General features: G+C 44.0%; 1 protein-coding gene and 1 long non-coding RNA gene across 3 annotated transcripts in view; one reads left to right on the top strand and one right to left on the bottom strand.

Moving 5' to 3' along the window:
• The first annotated feature begins 7,075 nt into the window (after positions 1-7,075).
• Positions 7,076-22,437, top strand: part of EVA1C (eva-1 homolog C) — a 69,772-nt gene continuing 54,410 nt past the window's right edge. For both annotated transcript variants that reach the window (XM_075850951.1, XM_075850952.1), the window contains exon 1: positions 7,076-7,542. In XM_075850951.1, coding sequence (XP_075707066.1) covers positions 7,425-7,542 — 118 coding nt within the window. In that variant the 5' untranslated portion in view covers positions 7,076-7,424. The remainder of the gene's footprint in view (positions 7,543-22,437) is intronic.
• Positions 16,749-18,445, bottom strand: LOC142741585 (uncharacterized). Its single transcript, XR_012881201.1, has 3 exons — positions 18,356-18,445; positions 17,544-17,712; positions 16,749-16,910 (listed from the first exon to the last, which is right to left on the bottom strand). It is a non-coding gene; the product is annotated as an uncharacterized LOC142741585 (long non-coding RNA).

Raw genomic sequence — 22,437 nt, 5'->3', positions numbered from 1 at the left:
AAGGAAGAGGCAGCGGAGAGGAACTTAGGAGAGGGGAAAAAGAGTATGGAGTGAGGAGAGAAGGCCCATGTCGAGATTGTGGACACCAGAGGCCGCAGTGAGCACCCGGACCCCAGCCCAGCAGTTGCCCAGCAGCCACCAGCACAAGTCGCCCAGCAGCCACCAGCACAAGTCGCCCAGCAGCCACCAGCACAAGCTGCCCAGCAGCCACCAGCACAAGCCGCCCAGCAGTCACCAGCACAAGCCGCCAATCACAAGCCACCAGCGGTGTAGCAGTCCAGCTGTGCAGCAGCCCAGCAGTGTAGCAGTCCAGTGGTGTAGCAGTCCAGCCGTGCAGCAGCCCTGCAGTCCAGTGTTGTAGTAGTCCAGCCGTGCAGCAGTCCAGCATTGTAGAAGTCCAGCCGTGCAGCAGCCCAGCAGTACAGCAGTGTAACAGTCCAGCCGTGCAGCAGCCCAGCAGTCAAGCCGTGCAACAGTCCAGCGGTATAGCAGTCCAGCCATGCAGCAGCCTAGCAGTCCAGCCGTGCAGCAGCCAAGCAGTCCAGCGGTGTAGCAGTCCAGCCATGCAGCAGCCTAGCAGTCCAGCGGGGTAACAGTCCAGACGTGCAGCAGCCCAGCAGTCCAGCTGGGCAGCAGTCCAGTGACTCCGAGTCCTAAGCCGCAGCAGCCGGGCCCTAGACGCGGTCTTAGGAAAGAGAGATGTCGGAGCTGAGGAGCACAGGTACTGAACTTGTTTCCCCTGTCAAGGACAAGGGAGCATAGATCCCGTACTGTAGACCAGCGCACCAGGGCCTTCGCAATTCGTGAGAGACTAAATAGATATTGAGCCGCGCACTTCGACATCCCAACCTGCCGTTAGTGATCACCACATACCCGTGTTCCTGCGCCATCTATGAAGACATTTGTTATCTTAAGTTATATGTATGAAAGAAGAAGATATCCTGTTCTGATTGTCTACAGTAAAAAGTTTACCCAGCAGCGGTGTCGTATCTACAGTTCACTACAACAGCCACCCACCTACACACGCATTGTTTTATTATGCAAAAATACTGGCGCTTGCTATTGACGGTAAAAATACTTGACTACAGAGTGTAAGTACCAGCCAGGCCAGTGGGTTACCAGCCTCTATTGGTTTACCGGCCTGGTGGCAACCCTAGATCCACATCATGACTGGCCTAAGTAGAGTCATGTGCTAATTAACCATGTTAACCTTTTATTCCCCTTTCCCTTCCAATAAAGACACGTGACAACCGAGGTTGGATGTGAAATGGCCACAGCAGCCGTTTATTAATTGACATTATTTTTAAATGCAATTTAATCCGAAACATTCGGATAACTCCTTTAGGAATTCGACCAGAGAATTCCTACTATAATTCACATGACCCAACATGGGTCAGAATCATAACTAACAATTAACATTTTTAACACTAAACAGAGCAGGGGAAGTCCTTGAAGCCATTTTTCCGATTTCCTTTTAATCAGCCATCTGCAAACCACCAACAACTATTTACCTCCAGCCGTAAACCAGCTCGGAGGCACCGCTCACCCCTGCAGATGGCTCCAACCACTAGAAGACCACTTCAAAGGGATAACACCCTATGAAGTCTTCAAATGATCTACCGTTTTGGGGGACGCATACCCCCGATGCGACCCCCCCCACAATTTTGTACTGACCAACCTCAAGGACTCCCCCTGCCAGCTGCCATGACACCCGGACCTGCTCAAAAGAAATAAAAGAAAACACAAGTTACATAAGCATACATCAAAAGCACAATAAAATAGACAAACCCACAAACCAACCCAGATCCCCAAAATGACCACCTAATTCAGGGCGGGAGGGTGGGAGCTGATTATCTTACCTGTTGTTCCTCCAGCTGCTTCCGGCTCAATGCCGAAAACAGCGGGAGGAACAGATAACACCCCCGACTCCTCCCCGCTCCATCTCCTCCCTCTCCCTGCCTCCACTAACCCTCTCTTCCCCTATTGGCTGTCCCTCCTATGGCAGTCATGGAGGCTTACCGTTAAGCCCTCCGTGCTGCCGTCCAGCCTCTTCTTTACACATGATGAAGGGGGCATGTTGCCTTGGGAACATCGCGTCATGAAGGATTCCTGTGAGAAAGATGTCAACGTGATCTATATCTGATTTCAAGATTGAACCAATTTTATTGCATTGATCAATGTTCAAAAATTAAACAGGGAGCCGAAAGCACCCTCATGAACCATACCTCTCACTCTCTGGAGGACCCAGCACGTTCATGCACTGTACGGACAGCCCATTGATTTGAATGGACACCATGAAATGCTTTATTTCTCTTGTGGTGTTGCACGGGAATTGAACAGGTTACTCTGCAGATTAGAACTAATAGCTGGGGGTCCCATTAGCAGGACGATCAGTGATCACTTTACTTTCTGTGAGAACATTATATCAAGAAAGGATTGTTCTTTTAAGTATTGCACATTGGCATTTACCATCCAGCTAGAAAAGCACTAGGTTGATGACCGTCTTTCCTGCGCTGTCAAACAGAAATAATATAGGAATGATCTTCAGCACAGTGGGCAGCCATAGTTTTTAATGCATTTTCTAAAAGATTCTGAGTGCTCTTTTCAAGATTGACGGCTTCTCTTACAGATTTCTAATCAACACCATTTCAAATGAGGGAAATATATATCGCTTTTGTAATGCGGGTATCAGAGGAATCAAATCATGAGGATGGAATGTGTGATAGACGGCTTATATTACCAGCGGCAGGTTTCTCAGGCTCCCTGATGCCCTGTATTTGTCATGTTGTTTGAGTTTCCCTGCGTTTTGTTTGAGTTTTTGTGATAGGAGCAACGGATCACATTTTTGGCAATGTTTCAATAGGAAAGTGTAGACTAGAAGATAAGTCTCCTACACAAAGTCTATATCACCTCTAGCTTTTAACATAACTACTTGAAGTCTATTTTTATGCATGGCGTTAAGTGCTGTAGAATCGGCTTCTCTTCCATCAGGGATAACGTCATTTATTTCACTTTTATTATGAATTACTATGGGTAAGAGAATAAAATGACATGGATTACTCCACAATGAGGTAAGAAAACAGGAGCTAGGTCCTAAATATTACTGATCCACCATTCGAGCCAAGGGTGTACGTACCATTTAGGTAGCCAATGTAGCTGCTATGGGGCCCCTGGAGATACGGAGCCCAGCCCTAGTTGACTGCATCACATATTTTAGTAGGTGGTAAAATCCTGTCCAGTGATCCATTCTCCACAGATGAACAACATTAGAAATCTGGGGGCATAGAAAGTACAGGGTGGGCCATTTATATGGAAACACCTAAATAAAATGGTAATGGTTGGTGATATTAACTTCCTGTTTGTGGCACATTAGTATATGGGAGGGGGGAAACTTTTCAAGCTGGGTGTTGACCATGGCGGCCATTTTGAAGTCGGCCATTTTGTATCCAACTTTAGTTTTTTCAATGGGAAGAGGGTCATGTGACACATCAAACTTATCGAGAATTTCACAAGAAACACAATTTTGTGCTTGGTTTTAACGTTACTTTATTCTTTCATCAGTTATTTACACGTTTCTGACCACTTATAAAATGTGTTCAAAGTGCTGCCCATTGTGTTGGATTGTCAATGCAACCCTCTTCTCCCACTCTTCACACACTGATAGCAACACCGCAGAAGAAATGCTAGCACAGGCTTCCAGTATCCGTAGTTTCAGTTGCTGCACATCTCGTATCTTCACAGCATAGACAATTGCCTTCAGATGACCCCAAAGATAAAAGTTTAAGGGGGTCAGATCGGGAGGCATTTCTTCTGCGGTGTTCCTATCAGTGTGTGAAGAGTGGGTGAAGAGGGTTGCATTGACAATCCAACACAATGGGCAGCACTTTGTACACATTTTATAAGTGGTCAGAAACTTGTAAATAACTCATGAAAGAATAAAGTCACGTTAAAACCAAGCACACCATTGTTTTTCTTGTGAAATTCTCGATAAGTTTGATGTGTCACATGACCCTCTTCCCATTGAAAAAACTAAAGTTGGATACAAAATGGCCAACTTCAAAATGGCCACCATGGTCAACACCCAGCTTGAAAAGTTTCCCCCCTCCCATATACTAATGTGCCACAAACAGGAAGTTAATATCACCAACCATTCCCATTTTATTTAGGTGTATCCATATAAATGGCCCACCCTGTAGATTGTCTTCATGTTCATGGTGTGTGGTGGTGTCAACCTACAACTGCTAGGGGGCCCCATTTATGTTATAAAACACCCCTTTCCTGACATAATGTAATGACATATGTAAGATATTCTGATAATGGTACAAAGCAGGAGACAGGGGGTTTGAAGTTTACTACAGCCTGTATTCTGTGAATGAACGAAGTAGATACAGGGTCGGCTCAGGCGTATGTGGACGCTTTGGTGACACAGTAACCGCACTCTCTATACTTGACATGTGTATCGATATCTTCGTGGGCCCCCAAGATCAGTGGGCCCTGACATTTGTAAGCAATGATAAGAGAGCTGTCACGATCTAGGGTATGTGGACCCACTAGGCCGCTCCGCCGTAGCGAAGAGGCAGCTGGCCAACTCACAGTCTAAGCACAGTCTTGTGGAAGAGGTGCGTAGCACAAGGGTACCTGAGATAGTCCAGACAGCGGCAGGGTTCCGGCACAGATGGGCTAGGTGTGGCAGGTTGCGCCAGACATGGCGGATGACACCAGACGTGGTGAATCCAGCAGGGGGCATAACATGACTCAGATACAAGGCATGCTCAGGAATTAAACACAGCACGGGATACAGGAGATAGGATGCAGGGAGCGGGAACACTGGGAGCAGGAAAACACTAAGGGACGATTTGCAGTATGAACATGGGATAAGTACAAACAACGCTCAGGCAAAGAGTGGGAGGGCGGAGCCAGTTTTATAGTCCAGGGTGCACTAGGGATAGGATAGGGAATTGTTAGGGACTGCGCGCGCTGACCCTTTAAGGCCGAGGACGAGCGCGCGCGCACTCCATCGCACAGTCCAGGAAGGGAAGGCCGCGGCAGTCGGAGTCTCCGGGCAGGAGGCCGCCGGCAGACGGCCAGGAAGTTGTAGTCGCGGCCGTTCGCTGAGGGTGAGCGGCAGCGGTCCGCAACCGCAGCCATAACAAGAGCTCATACAAATGTATTGGGCATTGTGACAGCCTCCCTGCTTTCTTCATTTACAGAATACAGGCTGTGGTAAACCAATCTTTAAAGGGTTATTCCCATCACAGAAAGTGATCCTAGCGATATGCCATCACTTTCTATAAAGGTTATAACTTTAGTAAAGCTTATTCATCTGAAATGCTCCTGTTACAAGTCTGAGCGATTTTGTGACAAGGTCAAGAAATTCAAATGCCACAATACTTCCCTCCAAGCTCCTTCAGCAGAATACAGGTAATGTTTTCAGCAGCCTGTGTTCTGTGAAGTAAGAAGAGTAGTTGTTGCAAAGACCATGAGCACATTGTGACAGCTAAAAATGAAAAGCAGCAACTTTTTAGACCAATGATCCTTCATAATGCAGAGAAGGCCACCGAGCTTGTCATACACTTATGCCTTGATTCCGTTTTCTTCTGCGATAAGAAGCATTTGGGGGAGGAAAGGTTCCTATTTGTTTACAGGGATGAAAAAAAAGTTTTCTGTCGATCCCAAAAAAACTCAATACCGTGAATTTATGTATTTTGATACTAAGCTGTGCGGCCGCACAGCTTAGTATTGTAATACATGAATTTAGTGACTAGCATGATGTGATGTGGCCAACGCTGCAATAATGAACCGGCCGGACCTGATGATAGAGAACATGGCGCGTGCACTGCACAGCGACCGCCACCTTCTCTGTCTTCAGTGTCGGCTCTCATAAGTGCAGTGCCGGCCACATCACAACATGCTAATCGCGATCAGGAGCTGGGCAATGGCAGTAATACACAGCGAAACCTCTGATCTCCGCCGTTATGCCCTTGAATGCCGCAATCAAAGCTGACAGTGGCATTTAAAGGGAAAATTAGAAGGGGGGACCCCTTCTCATGGATTCCCTGTGACGCAATCGAGGGGCATACTTTATATGAACAGACAGCCCACAGTCACATTGAAGGACCCCAGGGCTGTCTGACCATATTTCGTGTTAGGGCATACTTAGGTATGCCCTAACAACTGACTGTACACAGGCTAATGTACTGGTGCATAGATATATGCCATTACATTAAAATTAAAAAATTAAAAAGTAAAATGTATTAAAAAAAAGTAATATTAAATTAAAAATATCTGTAAAAAAAAAATACACGCGTAAAATTACAGCCTCGTCAAAAGAAGTGCAGGACACTTCTTGGGACGTAATTGGAGCCGTTTTTCATTGACTCCAATGAAGAACAGCTCCAAATTACGTCCGTAAAAGACGCCCCGCAAAACGCGAGTACATGCAATTATGTCTGAAATTCAGGAGCTGTTTTCTCCTGAAAACAGCTCCGTAATTTCAGACGTATTTGCAGTTATCGTGTGCACATACCCTTACTGTAACGAGCCCAGCACCTGTGTGTCCATCACATGACCATGGACAGAATTTTATCCACTGGAAGTAAACACTGAATGTTCCTACTGAATAACAACAAGCAGAGATCTTGAAAACCATAAGTAATCAATGCAGAAAGTATATCGTAAAATTATATAACTTTTCATTATACAAAAAATAACATCAATTTGCTAAAACTGCTTTAACTTCTCCATCCAGGGAATCCATCGCCTAGTATAGTTATATGATGTTTTCTTCATTGTTAACTTCATGAATTTTGCGCGTTATGGGATCACCGTCATCAACATAACGTTTTCTCCGGTCCAGTCGTAGATCTAGATGGTAACAAAATCTGATTTCCCAAAACACAAATAACATTCTGTAAGAAGGTTGCCACTAGATGGCTTCAGTCGCACACGTTCCCAAGCCCTATTGACTCCCAAACAGTAGAAGTTGTGTAAGTGGGAGGATATGTCTGGGTCACCAAACGTCCCACGTGCAGCAGGAGCAGGGAGGGCTCCTCTGTTTATTCCCAGTGATGATGGCACGGACTACTCAAGAAGAACCTGGACCCGTCTACTGATACGCAACCTGCCCCAGAACCAAGCACTTATTTGACGACAGGTCTGTGCCACCTTGGGGTACCTGGCTGCCCTTCATGCATAATGTAAGGTAGAAGGACACGTAAGAACAGATCCAGTGGCAGGAAAGGGGGTGTGTGAAGAAGCCCGGAGAAGTGACACATAGTCAATGTGGAATGAACCCTGAGTCTCATTGTATATGAAGACTCCAGACAGCTCGGACCTACAGCTCCTTGAGACATGATTCCTTGTTTCCCAGGACAGGCTGGATAGGAGATCAGATCATGTGAGTCCCCGGGCAGGAGCTCCGCATCATGATCAAGCGAGATGGGTATGAAGGGAGACAGGTGGAGCCCGTGATTCGCAGCAGGATTGCTCTCTGCATCTTCTTGCTCTGGACCTCAGAGGTCTCTGCCCTGGCTGACTTCTCAGGTAACCCATCCTAAATTGTAAAGTGCTGCGTAATAGGTTGGCGCTATATAAATAAAGATTATTATTAATGGAGATAACATGTGATGACGCAGAATAATGCTGCACCCAGAAAAAAAGTATTATTTTATTGATTCATTTTTTTAAAATTTTACTTACAGAAGCGCCAGATATTTGGATTGCAAATAAATTGTGAAAAAATGATTGTTTTTTTCTTATTGCCCAGTCATTATATCTATCCTGTAGTATAAGGCCCCATGTACACGACCGAGCCCGTAATCATGCTCCGTGGTTACGGGCACTGAAGGGCCGCGGGTAGCCACTTGCATTTGCGGACTGTGCTCCCATATAAAGTATGGGAGTACGGTTTGTAAAAAGCAAAAAATAGGACATGTTCTATCTTTTGCAGGGCCTTTCTACGGCATGGACACCTTCCCGTTAATATACGGGAAGGTGTTCATGGGCAATAGAAATGAATGTGTCCGTAATTACAGACCGTAATTAGGGATGAATTCTATGGTCGTGTGCATGGGGCCTAAAGGGTCAGTGTTTGCGCTCAGGTAGCATTTGTAGAGTAATATTCCAGATCCCAGGCACCTGCCGCTCACTCTTATTACTATAAGACAGTGAATCTTTAGAAAATGGTTTAAGTCTGTGTTGTTCAGGATTAGAAAAAATGGTTTGCTTTTTTTCCCCCAAAAACAGCGCCACTTTTGTCCATAGGCTTTGTCTGGCATTGCAGCTCATCCTCATTGTGAATGGAGCTCACCTGCAATACCACACACAGCCCATGGATAGCAGTGGTGCTGTTTCTGGGAAAGAGGCAAATAATTTTTTGCATTCTGGACAATCCCTTCAATGTGATTTCTATTATTTATATAGAACTGGACATTTGGCAATTGTAGTTATAATTATAATTATTATTTTTATTCATTCTTATGCCTGCACCTTTGGAGCTAACAGTGTATTTTACTTACTAGTTTTCTGCAAATATATACAATAAAGTACATAGATATATTTTAGAGATATATTTTATTTCCTTATACAGTAAGGCGTTAAAGGCTATGTACACCTTTGAAAACAATGTTTATTTTGTATAGAAATGTGTATCAGTGTGTTTGGTGCAGCTCTGTAATTACTTTTTATTAAAAATTATTTTTACTTTATGAGATATAGCTACTTTGTATCCTGTATAGAGAGCAGCTGTATCTTGTGCGGAACACTGAATCTGTCAGGTCAGTGGGACTGACGGGTTCAGTGTCAGCGGGTCCTGCGTAGCTCTGACATGCAGGATCGAGCTGTCACCAATCACATCTAAGTGACCGATAACAGGTGGTTAGAGATACGCAGGATACCCCTGTTATCGATAACGTCTAAGTTCATTATATGTGATTGATAATCGTTATGTCCTGCGTGACTAATTCAGGTCTCAGCGCTAGATACAGAGAATCGTTTTCAAAGTTGCACATAGCCTTTAAGGAGTTAAGGGAGGGAATAGGGAAGATATAAAATGGAAATGTTTATATTTCTTTATATATTATAAAAATATAAGAAGAATTTAAAGAAAACCTGTCATCTCTCCTAACCTGTCTATTTTGGTAAATATTTGAATACCCCATGAAACAAAAATTCTGGAGCATCTTTTCTTACAAATGTGGGTTGTGTCATTCCTCTGTTATTCCTCCTAGAAACATATGAATAAATTGACTACTGGGTGTTATTATTCCCCTTGTTAAAGGGGCGTGTCACTTTGTCAGCACGGATTGGGCACTGTGTAGGGACACACCCCCAACTGCTAACATCCAGTTGTCAATTTATTCATAAATTTCTAGGAAGAATAACAGTAGAACGGCACAAAGTTCTAATAACAGAATTGTTATTTCATGGGGAATATAATTATTTACTAAAACAGACATGTCAGGAGAGGTGACAGGTCCTCAAATATAAAAAAAAGTAAGATATATTTTATTACATAGCTACTGGATAAGAAATAAATGCCTGATCATTGGTAGTCTGAGAACCCACAACCCCAAGAATAGGAGAACCTGATCCCCATTCCTTCCTGCTCCTGTGTCTCCCATAAACTATAATGTAGAGCGACCATGTATGCGCAGCCGCTTCTCCATCAGGGACAGAACTTGGGTTCAGTGACTGCCACCAAATATCCAGTAGGTATGCCATAAATGTTATACGTGAGAAAACCTCTGGAAGGACGTCAAATAATCTGTAAGAGCTGATGTGTGAACATGGAGAGAATATGCCAAGGGAGTTTAGTTTTTGCCCTGGTAATAATTTTGACTACCGGACTATCAAATAGCAATCAGAATCTCCCTGTGCCCCACGTACTTTAAGACCTCAGATAGACGATGACTTCAGTTGCGTGTAGCTAGGGTTTTATGGCACCCAGGGTAAAGATTCAGTTTGTTGCCCTCACCCTGTATCTAAATACCCCGGTAAAGGCAGAGTGACTTGCTGCCCCCCCTGGCACCCAGCACTTAGGCACATGCCCCCGTAGCTACTTCCATGGAAATAACTTTGGCGTTGAGGCATCTATAGATTTGTATTGATTCTCACATTATGTGCAACTCAATGGACATGCAACATACTGATGTGTAGAAGTTCTTACACCTTTGGTTATGCAACTGAGTTGCCCTCCAACAGTAGTAAATAGGGACCACGTTATTTGTATTGTATCATATAGCACAGGGCTGGTGATAAGGGACGGTCCCAAACACTTTCTGTCACATAAGAGGACCCCAGTACTATAAATATAACGTGATAGCTGGCAGGCCCTTTTACAGATTTTGTATTGGGATCTTGAAGTACTGTCTCTGATAAGAACATGATTGCCGACTCTTCTGGATTTTTAGGGAGACTGCCAAAAAAGAGGGGTGACCTCCCGGACTCGCTAGAAGAGCAGGCAAGTCTCCTAGGCACCCTGTCCTTATGTTGGCCTTCCAACCCCGGAGGCCTGCATTACACGGGATCAAGTTGAATTAAGTAACTGGTGGTCTGGTCTGAGGTCAAAACATTTTTTAGATCGAGTCTGGGATCAGAATTTATTTTAGGGTCTGCTTTTGGGTCTGAATTTATTTTAGGATCTGCTCTGGTCTCTGAATTTAATCTTGAGTGTGAGTCTGAATAAACTTTGGGGTCTCAGTCTGGCATCTGTATTAATTTTGGAGTTTGAGTTTTGGGTCAGGATTCATATTGACGAGTGAGAAAAGGGTCATAGGCATTACTTGTGATTCAGTGGTATTAGGTTGGAGCATTTGGGATGAGACCTATATAAATGGACGGGGCATATTAGTAAAAATTCTGTGCAGCATGTCACACCACTATGCATTATTCTCCGTGATGCTACCGCTTAAAAGTAAACAAGTATAGATAAGACGGAATTGGTATAGTGTACTGGGATTTGTAGTCCCAAAACCGTTTTATAGCCACCGGTTTATTTACTTTGTTGTCAGTGCATGATGGGATGTGTAGTTTTATACGGCACTATTAGCGCTAGTACCAATTGCTATCTAAAATTTCTCCACTGAGTCACACAGTATTATTTTGTCAATGACCGCACAAGGAAGCTAGCATATCCTGCTGTCACTTCCAGTCTCTCCCAGCACGTCCATGTCCCTCTCCCACTGAGATTTCCAAGTGTCAGGCTGCTAAATTACACCAGAGTTAAAAATTCCTGTTGCTTGTGCCTCTTTGGCAGCTGACGGCCCTGCCACTAGACGGGAATACCCAGTGGATCATTCTGGTTCTATTGCAGTTTGGGACATGGGCACTATACCCTCTAAGATGGGCGATCCGCAAACAGCACTACATAAGAATTGGCAAATAGCAGTCAAATAATTAGCCATTTAGCAGCTAAATCCATACAGTGTCCAGATAAGTAGTCTTATACAAGATCCAGATAAATCCGCACAAAGACAAAAATTAATTGTTGCCTTCTTGATAGTCTATGGGGGTGGACAAATGATCACAATATCCCTGATAGTCTAGGGTAGTTAAATGATTAAAGTAACAACCCAAGTGGTTTAAGGTATTAAAGAGATTATGGACTTCCCTGGTGGTCTAATGTAGTGAATAGGTTGATGTCAACCTTACCCTGATAAGTACTGCAGGCAACCCGAATTCCCTAACCTTCCCCTGGTGGTCTAGGCTATTGAAGGGCTTAGTGCCAACATCTTTTTATGTGGTCTAGCGTTGTCAAGGGGTTAATATAACATCCCTGGTTGTCTATGGTAGTAAAAGGGTTGGTGTCCACTTCCCTGATGGCCTAGGTAGTGAAGTGATTAATGCCAGTATTGCTGGTGGTCTAGCACAGTGATTGCTGCACTCTCGGTGGTTGTTTACATGCACATAGTGTTAGGAAATGTCTCTCACTTTTAGGTTGTCATGACTACAAGTCAAGCTTCTGGGTTGCCCTGGTTTGAGTTGCAGAGTCACTCCTATTTCTCATTATGCACCTATCAGGGCCAAGAATGGAGTATTTGAATATGTTCAGTTTTCTCATTGTTGCTTGTGATTTTCTTGTATATTCATGTGTCTGATCAAGCTCCTGGTTACACCCTGTATCACCCTGACTATTTGGACTTTTAGTATCTCTTGGTTTTGTACTCCGCTTGCTGATTACCCCTCTGGCTCGTCTGGTTATCCTTTCTGGTATTTCCTGCAGTTGCAAACTGGGTTCTATGCAGCCAAATCCAACCTGCCTTGCGGTGGGCTCTGGTGAAGACCATAGAGTAGCCTTAGCAATTCCACAAGCTTGCACTCTGGGGAATTGCTCAAGTAGTCATTCCTAGATACGTAGCATGTGACCACTGCAGCCAATCAGAGGGCTTAGTGGGGCTCACTGGTGACAAATCGTATTTCTGGCCCATGCCATCACTGCTCTGTAGTATTATGGCAGTTCACAGGAACTGCGCTGTACTATTGTTTAAAGGGGTAGTCCCAAGTGGATAACCACATTTTATGTGCCCATTGTGTGGAGTCCCCATGGTTGAGACCAACACCCTTTGTCGGCCAGAGTGGAGTGCTATTGCAAAGAGCAGCTCCCCCTTACATTTTTTCATCTGAGTGGGCATCAGGCAATATTATTTTCTCCTGGGAAGGAAATGTTTGGCTTCCCACCGATTCCTTTCGCAACCTCTGATCCAAACCACAGATGCTCCTCATCCACCGAACAGAGGAATGTCTGTGGTACCAATGATAAAATCACTGGTAAGGGTATGTTCACACGTCCTATTTTCAGACGTAATTCAGGCGTTTTACGCCTCGAATTACGCCTGAAAAAACGGCTCCAATACGTCTGCAAACATCTGCCCATTGATTTCAATGGGTTTTACGATGTTCTGTTCAGATTCAGACGAGGTGTAATTTTACGCGTCGCTGTCAAAAAATGGCGCTTAAAAAGATGCCCGCCTCAAAGAAGTGCATGTCAATTCTTGGGACGTAATTGGAGCCGTTTTTCATTGACTCAATTGAAAACAGCTCCAGTTACGTCCGTAATGGATGCCGCGAAAAACGCGTGCACTTGCAAAAACGTCTGAAATTCAGGAGCTGTTTTCGCCTGAAAACAGCTCCGTAATTTCAGATGTATTTTGCGTTTGCGTGTGAACATACCCTAACTGTTCATGCAATCCAAAAGCTTGAGCTATCATTATGAAGTGAACCAAATATTGGTGCCATTGTAAAGTCAATATGCCCTTACTGTGTAATTTTCTGGGTACCAGAGGGGCCGCCAACAAGCCTCTCTGCTAGGCCTCATGCCCACTTCAGTTTTTTTCGTCAGGGTGCTATCCGTTTTTTTAAATGATAGCACCCTGACACATTCATTTCAATGGGGCCATGCACACTTCTGTTGTTTTAACGGAACCGTGCGGCCGTTCCGTCAAAAATAGGGCAGGTCCTACTCCTGCCTGTTTTTGATGGAACAGTCTCGTCCTTTGCATTGATTTGGTCCATGAAGCAACGGACTGCTCACGGAAGCATTGATTTGGTCTGTGATTCACGGAATCGTCATTAGCGGCCGTTCAACGGCACACGGAAGTGTTCATGAGGCCTTAACCAGGGTATTTAGATACAGGACTAGGGCAGGAAACTTAAAGAGGTTGTTCAGTCATGAGAAATTTATCAGAAGGGGTGGCGGTAGTCGGACCCCCACCAATCAGATATTGATGACCTATCCTGAGGTTAGGCCATCAATATATGATTGGTGGGGGTCCAACTACTGCCACCCACACCAATCATCTGTTTTGAAGGGGCCGCGGTGCTCGTCTGAGGGCCGCTTCCCCTGCATTCCTGTCAGACCCCACCAATCAGATATTGATGACCTATCCTGAGGTTAGGCCATCAATATCTGATCGGTGGGGGTCTGACTACCGCCACCCTCAACAATCATCTCTTTTGCAGGGGCCGCGTCGCTCGTATGAGAGCTCCTTCCCCTTCTTTCCCGTCACTGCTCATATTATGAATCGCCGACAAACTTGCAGCTGCGGTTCACAGTATTACAGCCTTCTCCCATTCACTTCATTGGGAACTACAAGCATGTCGGCGATTCGCAGTGCCAGCAAATAAGGAATGAAGGAAAAGCAGCTCTCACATAAGCGCCGTGACCCCTTCAAAACAGCTGATCTTCGGGGGGTGCTGGTAGTCGGACCCCCACCGATCAGATATTGATAGTCTATCCTGATGATAGGCCATTCATTTCTTATGACTGAAAAACCCCTTTAAACTTTGCTATATAAATATATGTATTGGTAAATAGTTGGCAGCAATAATAGCAGTTATCACAATAGTGATGAAGATGATGATACAATATTCATATAGCAGCAGGTTCTGGATTTCTCTTCTCCGGGGACCTCAGGATTGTACATTTGCGGAGGGAATTATTGTGGGGAATTCTTTCTTGGGTCATCGGTTTTTCCGCTCTATGTAATCTGTACGATCAGATCTCTCCTTTAGCTATCTCCCTGCCTGCGTGCTTTTCCCTCCCTGCACGTTCTAAGGATTTCTCTAATCGCTTGCTCGCCTGCTGCGAGGGAATGCATAGAACAACATTACGTTTGCCCTCCTTGGCCTTCCCTATCCTGCACATATAGAAGTTCTCACACTCACGGCCAGGAAGAAGTGTTACAATGAATTCCAGTTTTTATTTTCCAGCTTTTCACTTTTCTCAGACTCAATGGGAATTTAACACAGCGGCTGAAAATAAAACTGTCTCTTGTGATATGTGACCCGCACAGTAGCTATAGGACACTTTAGAGTAGGGGGGCATATCAAGAATTCCTAGACCTTGATGCAAAGCTATAATTTGCCCCCTCAGCCACACCTTTAGCCTATGTTCACACAGGGCGGATACGCTGCGTAAAAGCACACAGCGTATCCGCCCTGGACGCCGCAGGGAATTCTGGACGGAAAACCGCACCAAATTGTGGTGCAGTTTTCCGTACCTTCCGTTTGTATTACCATTGATTTCAATGGTAATACTTCCGTTGCCAACGGTTTACGTTTGTCCCCGTTTTGTAAGATTTCCATTTTTTTCACGGAAACAATAGCGTAGTCGACTATGTTAATGCAAACAGTCTATGGTTTCCGTTTGGCTTTCCGTTTATGGGTTCCTCCAACAGAAAGGTCTAACGGAACCCATGAACGGAACCCTGATGTCAACGAGGCCTTGTATGGATTAGGATGATGAATGGGTTAATGGTGGTGGTCTCTGGCAGGTAGGTGTATCTATAATTTTATTTTATTTCATCTAACTAGGTTCTGAATTCTGTTTTTCTGATACAGAGATCCAATTTCACTTCTTCCCTTTATACAAGCATCCAGGTAAATGATAAAATGATGTCTGCCCAAAGCTTCCCCCAGAGCTCAATGTATAGGAATTTATATATAAACTCAATAATGAACCAGTCTGCAGTGATTTCCCCTAGAGGCGACAGAAAGAATTTTCTAATTTCACTATTCACTGTTTTCCCCTGAACTGCTCAGCTGGTGATTTCCTATAACCAACATAAGGCATCATGCCATGCACACGACCGTTTCCGTTTTGCGGACCGTAAAACACATCCTAGTGGCTTTCGTGTGCTGTCCATTTTTTTTGCGGACCCATACACTAGAGTAGGGGAGACGGACCCATACACTAGAGTAAGTGAGACGGACCGCAAATACGAACAAGAATAGGACGTATTCTATAATTTTTTAAAAACGGACACGTGGATATGCAAAAATAAAAAATGCATATGTGCATGGCCCGATAGATATGGGTGGTTCAGTATGCTATCCGCAAAAAAAACCTGATAGGACACGGAAGAAAACAATGGTTGAGTGCATCAGCCCTAAATGTTGAAATATTATAGATACAGAACAAGCCACATAAATGGTACCAGCTAATAGGGGGGATTGATAACGTTTTCGGGTGTAATTGCATTAGAAAGAATGGTGAAAAAGAAAAAAAAAAGGAAGAAAAAACTTAAAAATGAGCAAATCCTACCAGTCGCTCAGAGGACAACTGATTTTTTTAAAGGTGTTTTCACCCCAGCAAACATAAAGGTAGATTAATAGGCAAGACGCATTATCATCCATCTCCGCTGAAAGGGACACCAGACCACAGGCGGCGTGATATCCGTGTCTTGCGTCCACCAGGGACTTTAATATTAATTGAACCTCAGTACTATTTAGATTATATAGCCCTGTTATTAGATCACTGTAAGGTATTATTATTATTGGGACACTGTATGACGGTATTTATTGGAGCTGTTATTTGGTGACTGTTGTTATTTTACTTGTGTGCACTGTCTAGTATATTACTTTATCAGTATACAATGTTATATAGGCGTGAACGTGTTATTTGGGCAAAATATTGGGACTAGTATATGGGAATGTAGCTGCCCACCTTAACCATAATGAAAATATAATAACAAAAGACACAAAGCCAAGATTTGGAGAATAAGGCCGCAGTATTTATTATGGGTTACAAATGATGATAAAGTAAAAAAAACAACATAAAATAGTAATAATAATAATAATCATAAAAAAATAAACCAATAAATAATATAAGCTAATTTAAGAGATATTAACAGGATGGTCCATGAATCATGTGATTAATAGAAGTAAACAGACCAAGTCCGGCCAGCCTGAGCCGGGCGACAACCCGCTAATAAAACACCACAACAATACCTGAAACAGTTTATTAAGGGGGGAGGCTGCATCAATCTTCGTTTCTTCACACTGGCACGATCCTCCTGCTGCAGCAGTTTCAATTAACTCTCCATGTTCCTGCCGATACGGAGCCAGACTATCACAATACAAGGCTTGCGCCTGGAAGAGAAGGTCCCAAAACGCTCGTGTCCTGCACTGCTAACCTGGAAAAAAAAATCTAGAAAAGTGAGACCAACAACCCCCATCAGAGATGGACAGATGGACCATACCAAAAACCTTCAGATACCAATGTGGGAGCACAAGTCCATGCCCACCCCCGCTTAGGGCTAAAGGGGGCTTTTCTATTCTGCATGGCCCTGATGATCGGTGGGTGGGGGGGGGGGGTGATTCAGATCTCTACCATTGCAAATGGTCATTTCCCCAGGTTTAATCATTCTGGTTGAGAATTCAGAGATTTCACCTCCAAGCTAATTCCAGCTTGGACATATACCCACTACTGACATTTATACTCCACACCTGCTCATGAACGACTCCTATCCCGTATCTCTGCATCTGCCCGCGAGGCTATCCTGTACACTTGGCTAACACGTAAACTGACCTACTCTCCATCTATTCCTTGACATTACCTTCCTACTCAGGATGGACTAAGTAGAGGCATCCTTACAAAAAGAAACCCGGGTTAAACAATTCTTAGAAACCTGGATACCAATCATACGGCACCACCTCACAAAAACAAGAATTCGAGATCGCTTTAAGTTGTCCGTTTGGTTTCTTAAACAAAACTTGGTGGGCACATGCCCCCTATGACCTACCAATTTACTTGAGATGTTTCTTACCTCTCCCTCCTCTTCTTCGGGCCTTCGCTTCTCTCATCCACTGACCAGCAGACATCTGAGTTGTCAATAAGCAGCTGCTCTCACTGTCTTCTGCCGCTGATCTCGGTGTTATATATTATCATGAAGAGGTTAACTGTCCCATATATGACTGACTGCTCTTTATGGGAGTCTGGAAAATTCCCAGAGAAATTATGATATATACAGGTGAAAATTGCAAATTTCGATTTCCAAAATTCGAGAGCATCTGTTTTCATTAACAATTTTTCATTTACATAATTAAAACTTTTCATCTCTAAAAAAATGTTGTTGTTTTTTTATTCATATAATTTTATTTTCTTATAGTGATGAAATCATATTACGTGTTCGTGATATACTCTAGAAGTAGATATAATTACCTAGAGATATTTCATTAAACTCTGCATGTTGGAACATTTTACTCCAGTTCCAAAAAAATTTCAGCTAGGTGCCATAAAACCAGTGTTAATTTCCCAGTTAAACCATGTAGCTGCATGTATGTGCTGGCTGTGAATGGTGCACATGGTTATATATTCTCAGCGCCAGATTATGAGTTGTGAAATAATTACTCCAAGACTGCAGCAATAGCTATAAAATCCCAATGTATCCCATCAGAACCCATTAACAATCTGTTAGGGGAAACAAGGAATCTTTGTGTCTCTGAGAGATAAGCGGTGCCATATATGTATGTTAGCCACTGATCTCCACCCACTATTGAGATAACATGTACACTTGGCTGATCTGAGCGTGTGTGATTATTTAGGAGTCATAGCTGATCAGCTACAGTTAATTTTTACATTCTGGCAAACATCTTCCCTGTAGAACCTCTGAGGGCAGAAGCGTTGGTGGTCCATTATCAGAACATCGTCATTTTACTGCTGTCTGTGTTGTTGTCACTGCTTCCTGCAGCACCTGTTGCTGGGCAACCAGACAAATACACTCAATCAGTGACTAGAAAAATGAAGAGGCTGCATGCACACGATGCAGAATTTGAAGCAGACAATTTGCATCAAAACTACATATTAATACAGGTAAAATCTGCACTTAATATTGCGATTTTTAATGCGTTTTTAGGTGTGAATTTTACACTTTGATGCGAAAACGATGCAGATTTTATGCTGCAGATTTTTTATTTTTTTTTAAAATAAACTTGTCAGATACATTTCTGAGATGGAAACGTAAGATAAATTGACATGCTGTGAATTTTAAAATCCGCGCGACAGGTGAATTAACGTGTAAAAATCAGCAATGTGTAGATGAGATTACTTGAAACTTTGCTGGTATTGTATGGAAAATCTGCGTGGCAAATCCACACGTAATACACATGGTGTGCATGTGGCCTTAGGATTCAAGCACACGGTCGATCTTATACGGGGGCATGCGGAGCTTTTTTTTCCATTTGATTCTGCACAAATCTGAAACAAATAATGTCATTCTCCATCGCATGTTGTATGTGCAGAGCTTTTGTATCTCCTTACATGCAGAGAGCATCGGCGGGACACACAGAGTACCATACGGAGGCATACAGGACTATGTGTGCCGCCAAATAGTTTTCGTGTTGTGTGCATGAAGACTAAAGAAGAGCCTGAAGTAAGGCAGGTTTCAGACAGCTGGAATATGGCGCATTATAGGGTCTATATCATGGCACCAACACAAGGTCCTCCTGCAGTTATTCTGAACCAAACTTAGATCTCAAATGGCTTATATAGTGATCAAAAATATTGGTGCCGTACAACCATGTTAGGTCCAGGTGTTGCAGCCATAATAAGGACCCCAACCTATGGCTATATTCCAGCTGTGTGAAAAAAGCCAGAGCTGGCCATACATTCTGGATTTTAGACGGCCGTTTTCTGAATGACTTGTCGTTCATAGTTGGTCTGTTAAGCTGTCGTTTTTGACGACAACACCGTAAGTTAAAACAGCATATCGACGATCAGTATCTGTCTGGATTTGTCTGGTCTGGGCTTCTATTGATGGGATGTAGATTTGTTGTCACAGAAAGTTTCCTACAGAAAATTATCAAAATTCGCATTTTCGGCCGCCCATAGTCTCTAGTGTACGGCCAGTTTAGGGCAGGTCCTGTTCTTGTTTTAGCAACACAAATCCTCGTTTTAATGACCAATATCTCATCTTTGCCTCTTCTGCACGCTCCTTTTTTAGTGCTTCTAAATTAAAAAGGCATCACACTTTTATTATTATGGTTTAGATTGCGCTGCAAATAATGAGTTAAAAGACTAATAAACACACATGAAATTTGATTCTAATCCTTGCTCAGTCAATATGACCACATTAGTTACAGTATCTGCACCAGCCACAAAGAACTCTCAGATATTCAGAGATAAAGTGCTGGCCACAAGTTGCGTGCACAGATGAAATAACACCTTGAATAGGGAGCAGAGCGGTCTCAACCCATTAAATTGTCCATCTACTCTACCATGTAGAATAAAACATCCGACCAGCACAGTCACGAAATGTTTTTTTCTGCCCAGTCTTTCCTGCTGGGATTGTATCCGCACTTTCTTTTCATTTAGATGTATACTTTTTTAAATGCAATGTATCACCAAAAAAATGACATTACTTGAATCAGGCTTTTATTATAAACATGTTTAAAAAAATGGTTGTGCTTTTTGCTTACATATGACTATCTGTATAAAAAATAATAATACAATTCTCCAGTTTTCACACCAGCCACTGGAGCTTACACAGTAGGCTGACATTTCCTGGTTTCTGCAGCACACTTTCAGCTTTGCTGCATAGATTGGGACAAGATCAGCAGAGTCATCTCATAATTATGAAGGTGTGGGATTTAAAAGCGGATGACAGGTCCACTGTACAGCTGGAGGCCTAGATAAGGCAAAATAGTAACACTCTACACACACATAAAGATAAAGTATGTAGCTCCCCTGACATTCCTAGGTCTCTGAGGATGAGGCTGCACGTCATCACTTCCTGGAGATAGTATTTGTCTGTTGACCACTTTCTGTCCATTAACTCCCATTCATTGCAACTGCCATATAAGCACACACACGCTGCTGCACTGTACATACAGGCAATGCAGAAAGGAAGTGTGTACCCCCAATATGGCCGCCCCCAGAGAACGCTTTACATTTTTAAAATAAATAGCTATAACATTTTAAAAAACAATAAACATGTTACTTCTCTTCTACAGACTTAGATCTAGTTAATGAAACTTGAAATTGAATACATGATACATTCACTTTAAAATGTCTCACAACCAAGAATGTACATAGCGATGGGCCATACAGCTGCATTAAGTCTCTTGGAGATGGGGGGCCCAGCCCTGATTGGTCACATCCTCTTTGCTATTGGTTGGTGAGAACATTTGCTGTACTCCAGGGCCGGCTCCAGGTTTATGTGGGCTCTTGGGCGACACAGACTTAGTAGGCCCCTTTGCGGGGGAACTCACGGCGGCAGTAAAATGGCAGAAAAAGGTCACTTTGTGCCCCCATATAGACGTTAGGCCCTGTTTATGCCCCCACATAAAAACTAGGCCCCTATAAATTTAGTACCCTTTGTAAGATAGGGCCACACAGCCCCCCTTCCAGGCAGTGCCACACAGCCCCCCTCCCTGGTAGTGCCACACAGCCCCCCTCCCAGGTAGTGCCACACAGCCCCCTCTCCCAGGTAGTGCCACACTGCTCTGATCCTGACAACACTGTCCATATATGAACAGTGATGTCGAGGGGTTCCCCAGAGATGGAGTCCCGGAGCAGAGCCACTTCTAGCGCTCTGCCTGGAACTCCTTCACTCCTCCTGACATCACTGTCCATATATAGACAGTGATGTCAGGGGCTTCCCCAGGGACGGAGTCCCGGAGCAGAGCCGCTAGCGCTCTGCCTGGGACTCCTCCTGACATCACTGTTCATATATGGATAGTGATGTCAGGGGCTTCCCCAGAGACGGACTTCCGGAGCAGAGCTGCTAGCACTCTACCTGGACTTCTCTCCCTCTGACATCACTGTCCATATATGGACAGTGATGTCAGGAGCTTTACCAGAGACAGAGCCCCGGAGCAGAGCCGCTAGCGCTCTACCTGGGACTCCTTCTCTCCCTCTAACATCACAGTCCATATATGGGCAGTGATGTCAGGGGCTTTCGCAAAGACTGAGTCCTGGAGCAGAGCCGCTGGCGCTCTGCCTGGGACTCCTTATCTCCTCTTGACATCACTGTCCATATATGGACAGTGATGGCGTGATGATGGCAGCGACAGCACCGGGCGGCCGAGTGGGCCCCCCTAGGGTAGTGGGCCCCGGCACTTGCCCGGGTTCGCCGGGTGCTGACACCGGCCCTGCTGTTCTCCCCTGAGGAACTACATTGTTTGAAAACAAAATGGCGGGAAATTGGCCCAAGAGTCATGGAAAGGGCATGGAGGGGGAAACAAACGACATGCTCTTATATTATAGGTGGCAAAAATTGGCACCACAAGGGGGGACCTAGTTTAATATTTTCTATGTATCCCCTCTCATCTAGCCCCCCTCACATATCAGTTAAAGGACACTATATTTATAAGTGGCACATGCTATAGGTCAAGCCTAGCGTGTGGTGTATTCAGTATATGCTTGTCACCAGAATCTCAGTTCTGAACCTGTGACTTCAAGCAATCATATCTCAGCATAGAAGTCAGTTCTTATATTGTATGTGCACTGAAGGACATTTCTTATGGTATGTCTTGAAATGAGAGATATTGGGCTTCTTAAAGGGTAACTAAGCCTTCCAAAAACTTTTGACATGTTATAGTGACATGTCAGAAGTTTTGATTGGTGGGGGTATGAGCACTGAGACCAGATCACTAAAACTAAGCAGCAGAAGCACTCGGGTGAGCGCTGTGCCGCTTTTCTTCTGATGAGCTTTCCTCTGA

Source organism: Rhinoderma darwinii, chromosome 2 (genome assembly GCF_050947455.1).
Source record: "Rhinoderma darwinii isolate aRhiDar2 chromosome 2, aRhiDar2.hap1, whole genome shotgun sequence".
Lineage (NCBI taxonomy): Eukaryota > Metazoa > Chordata > Amphibia > Anura > Rhinodermatidae > Rhinoderma > Rhinoderma darwinii.
The sequence above is the reverse complement of the archived record's forward strand: the minus strand, read 5'-3'. Positions and strand labels throughout refer to the sequence as shown.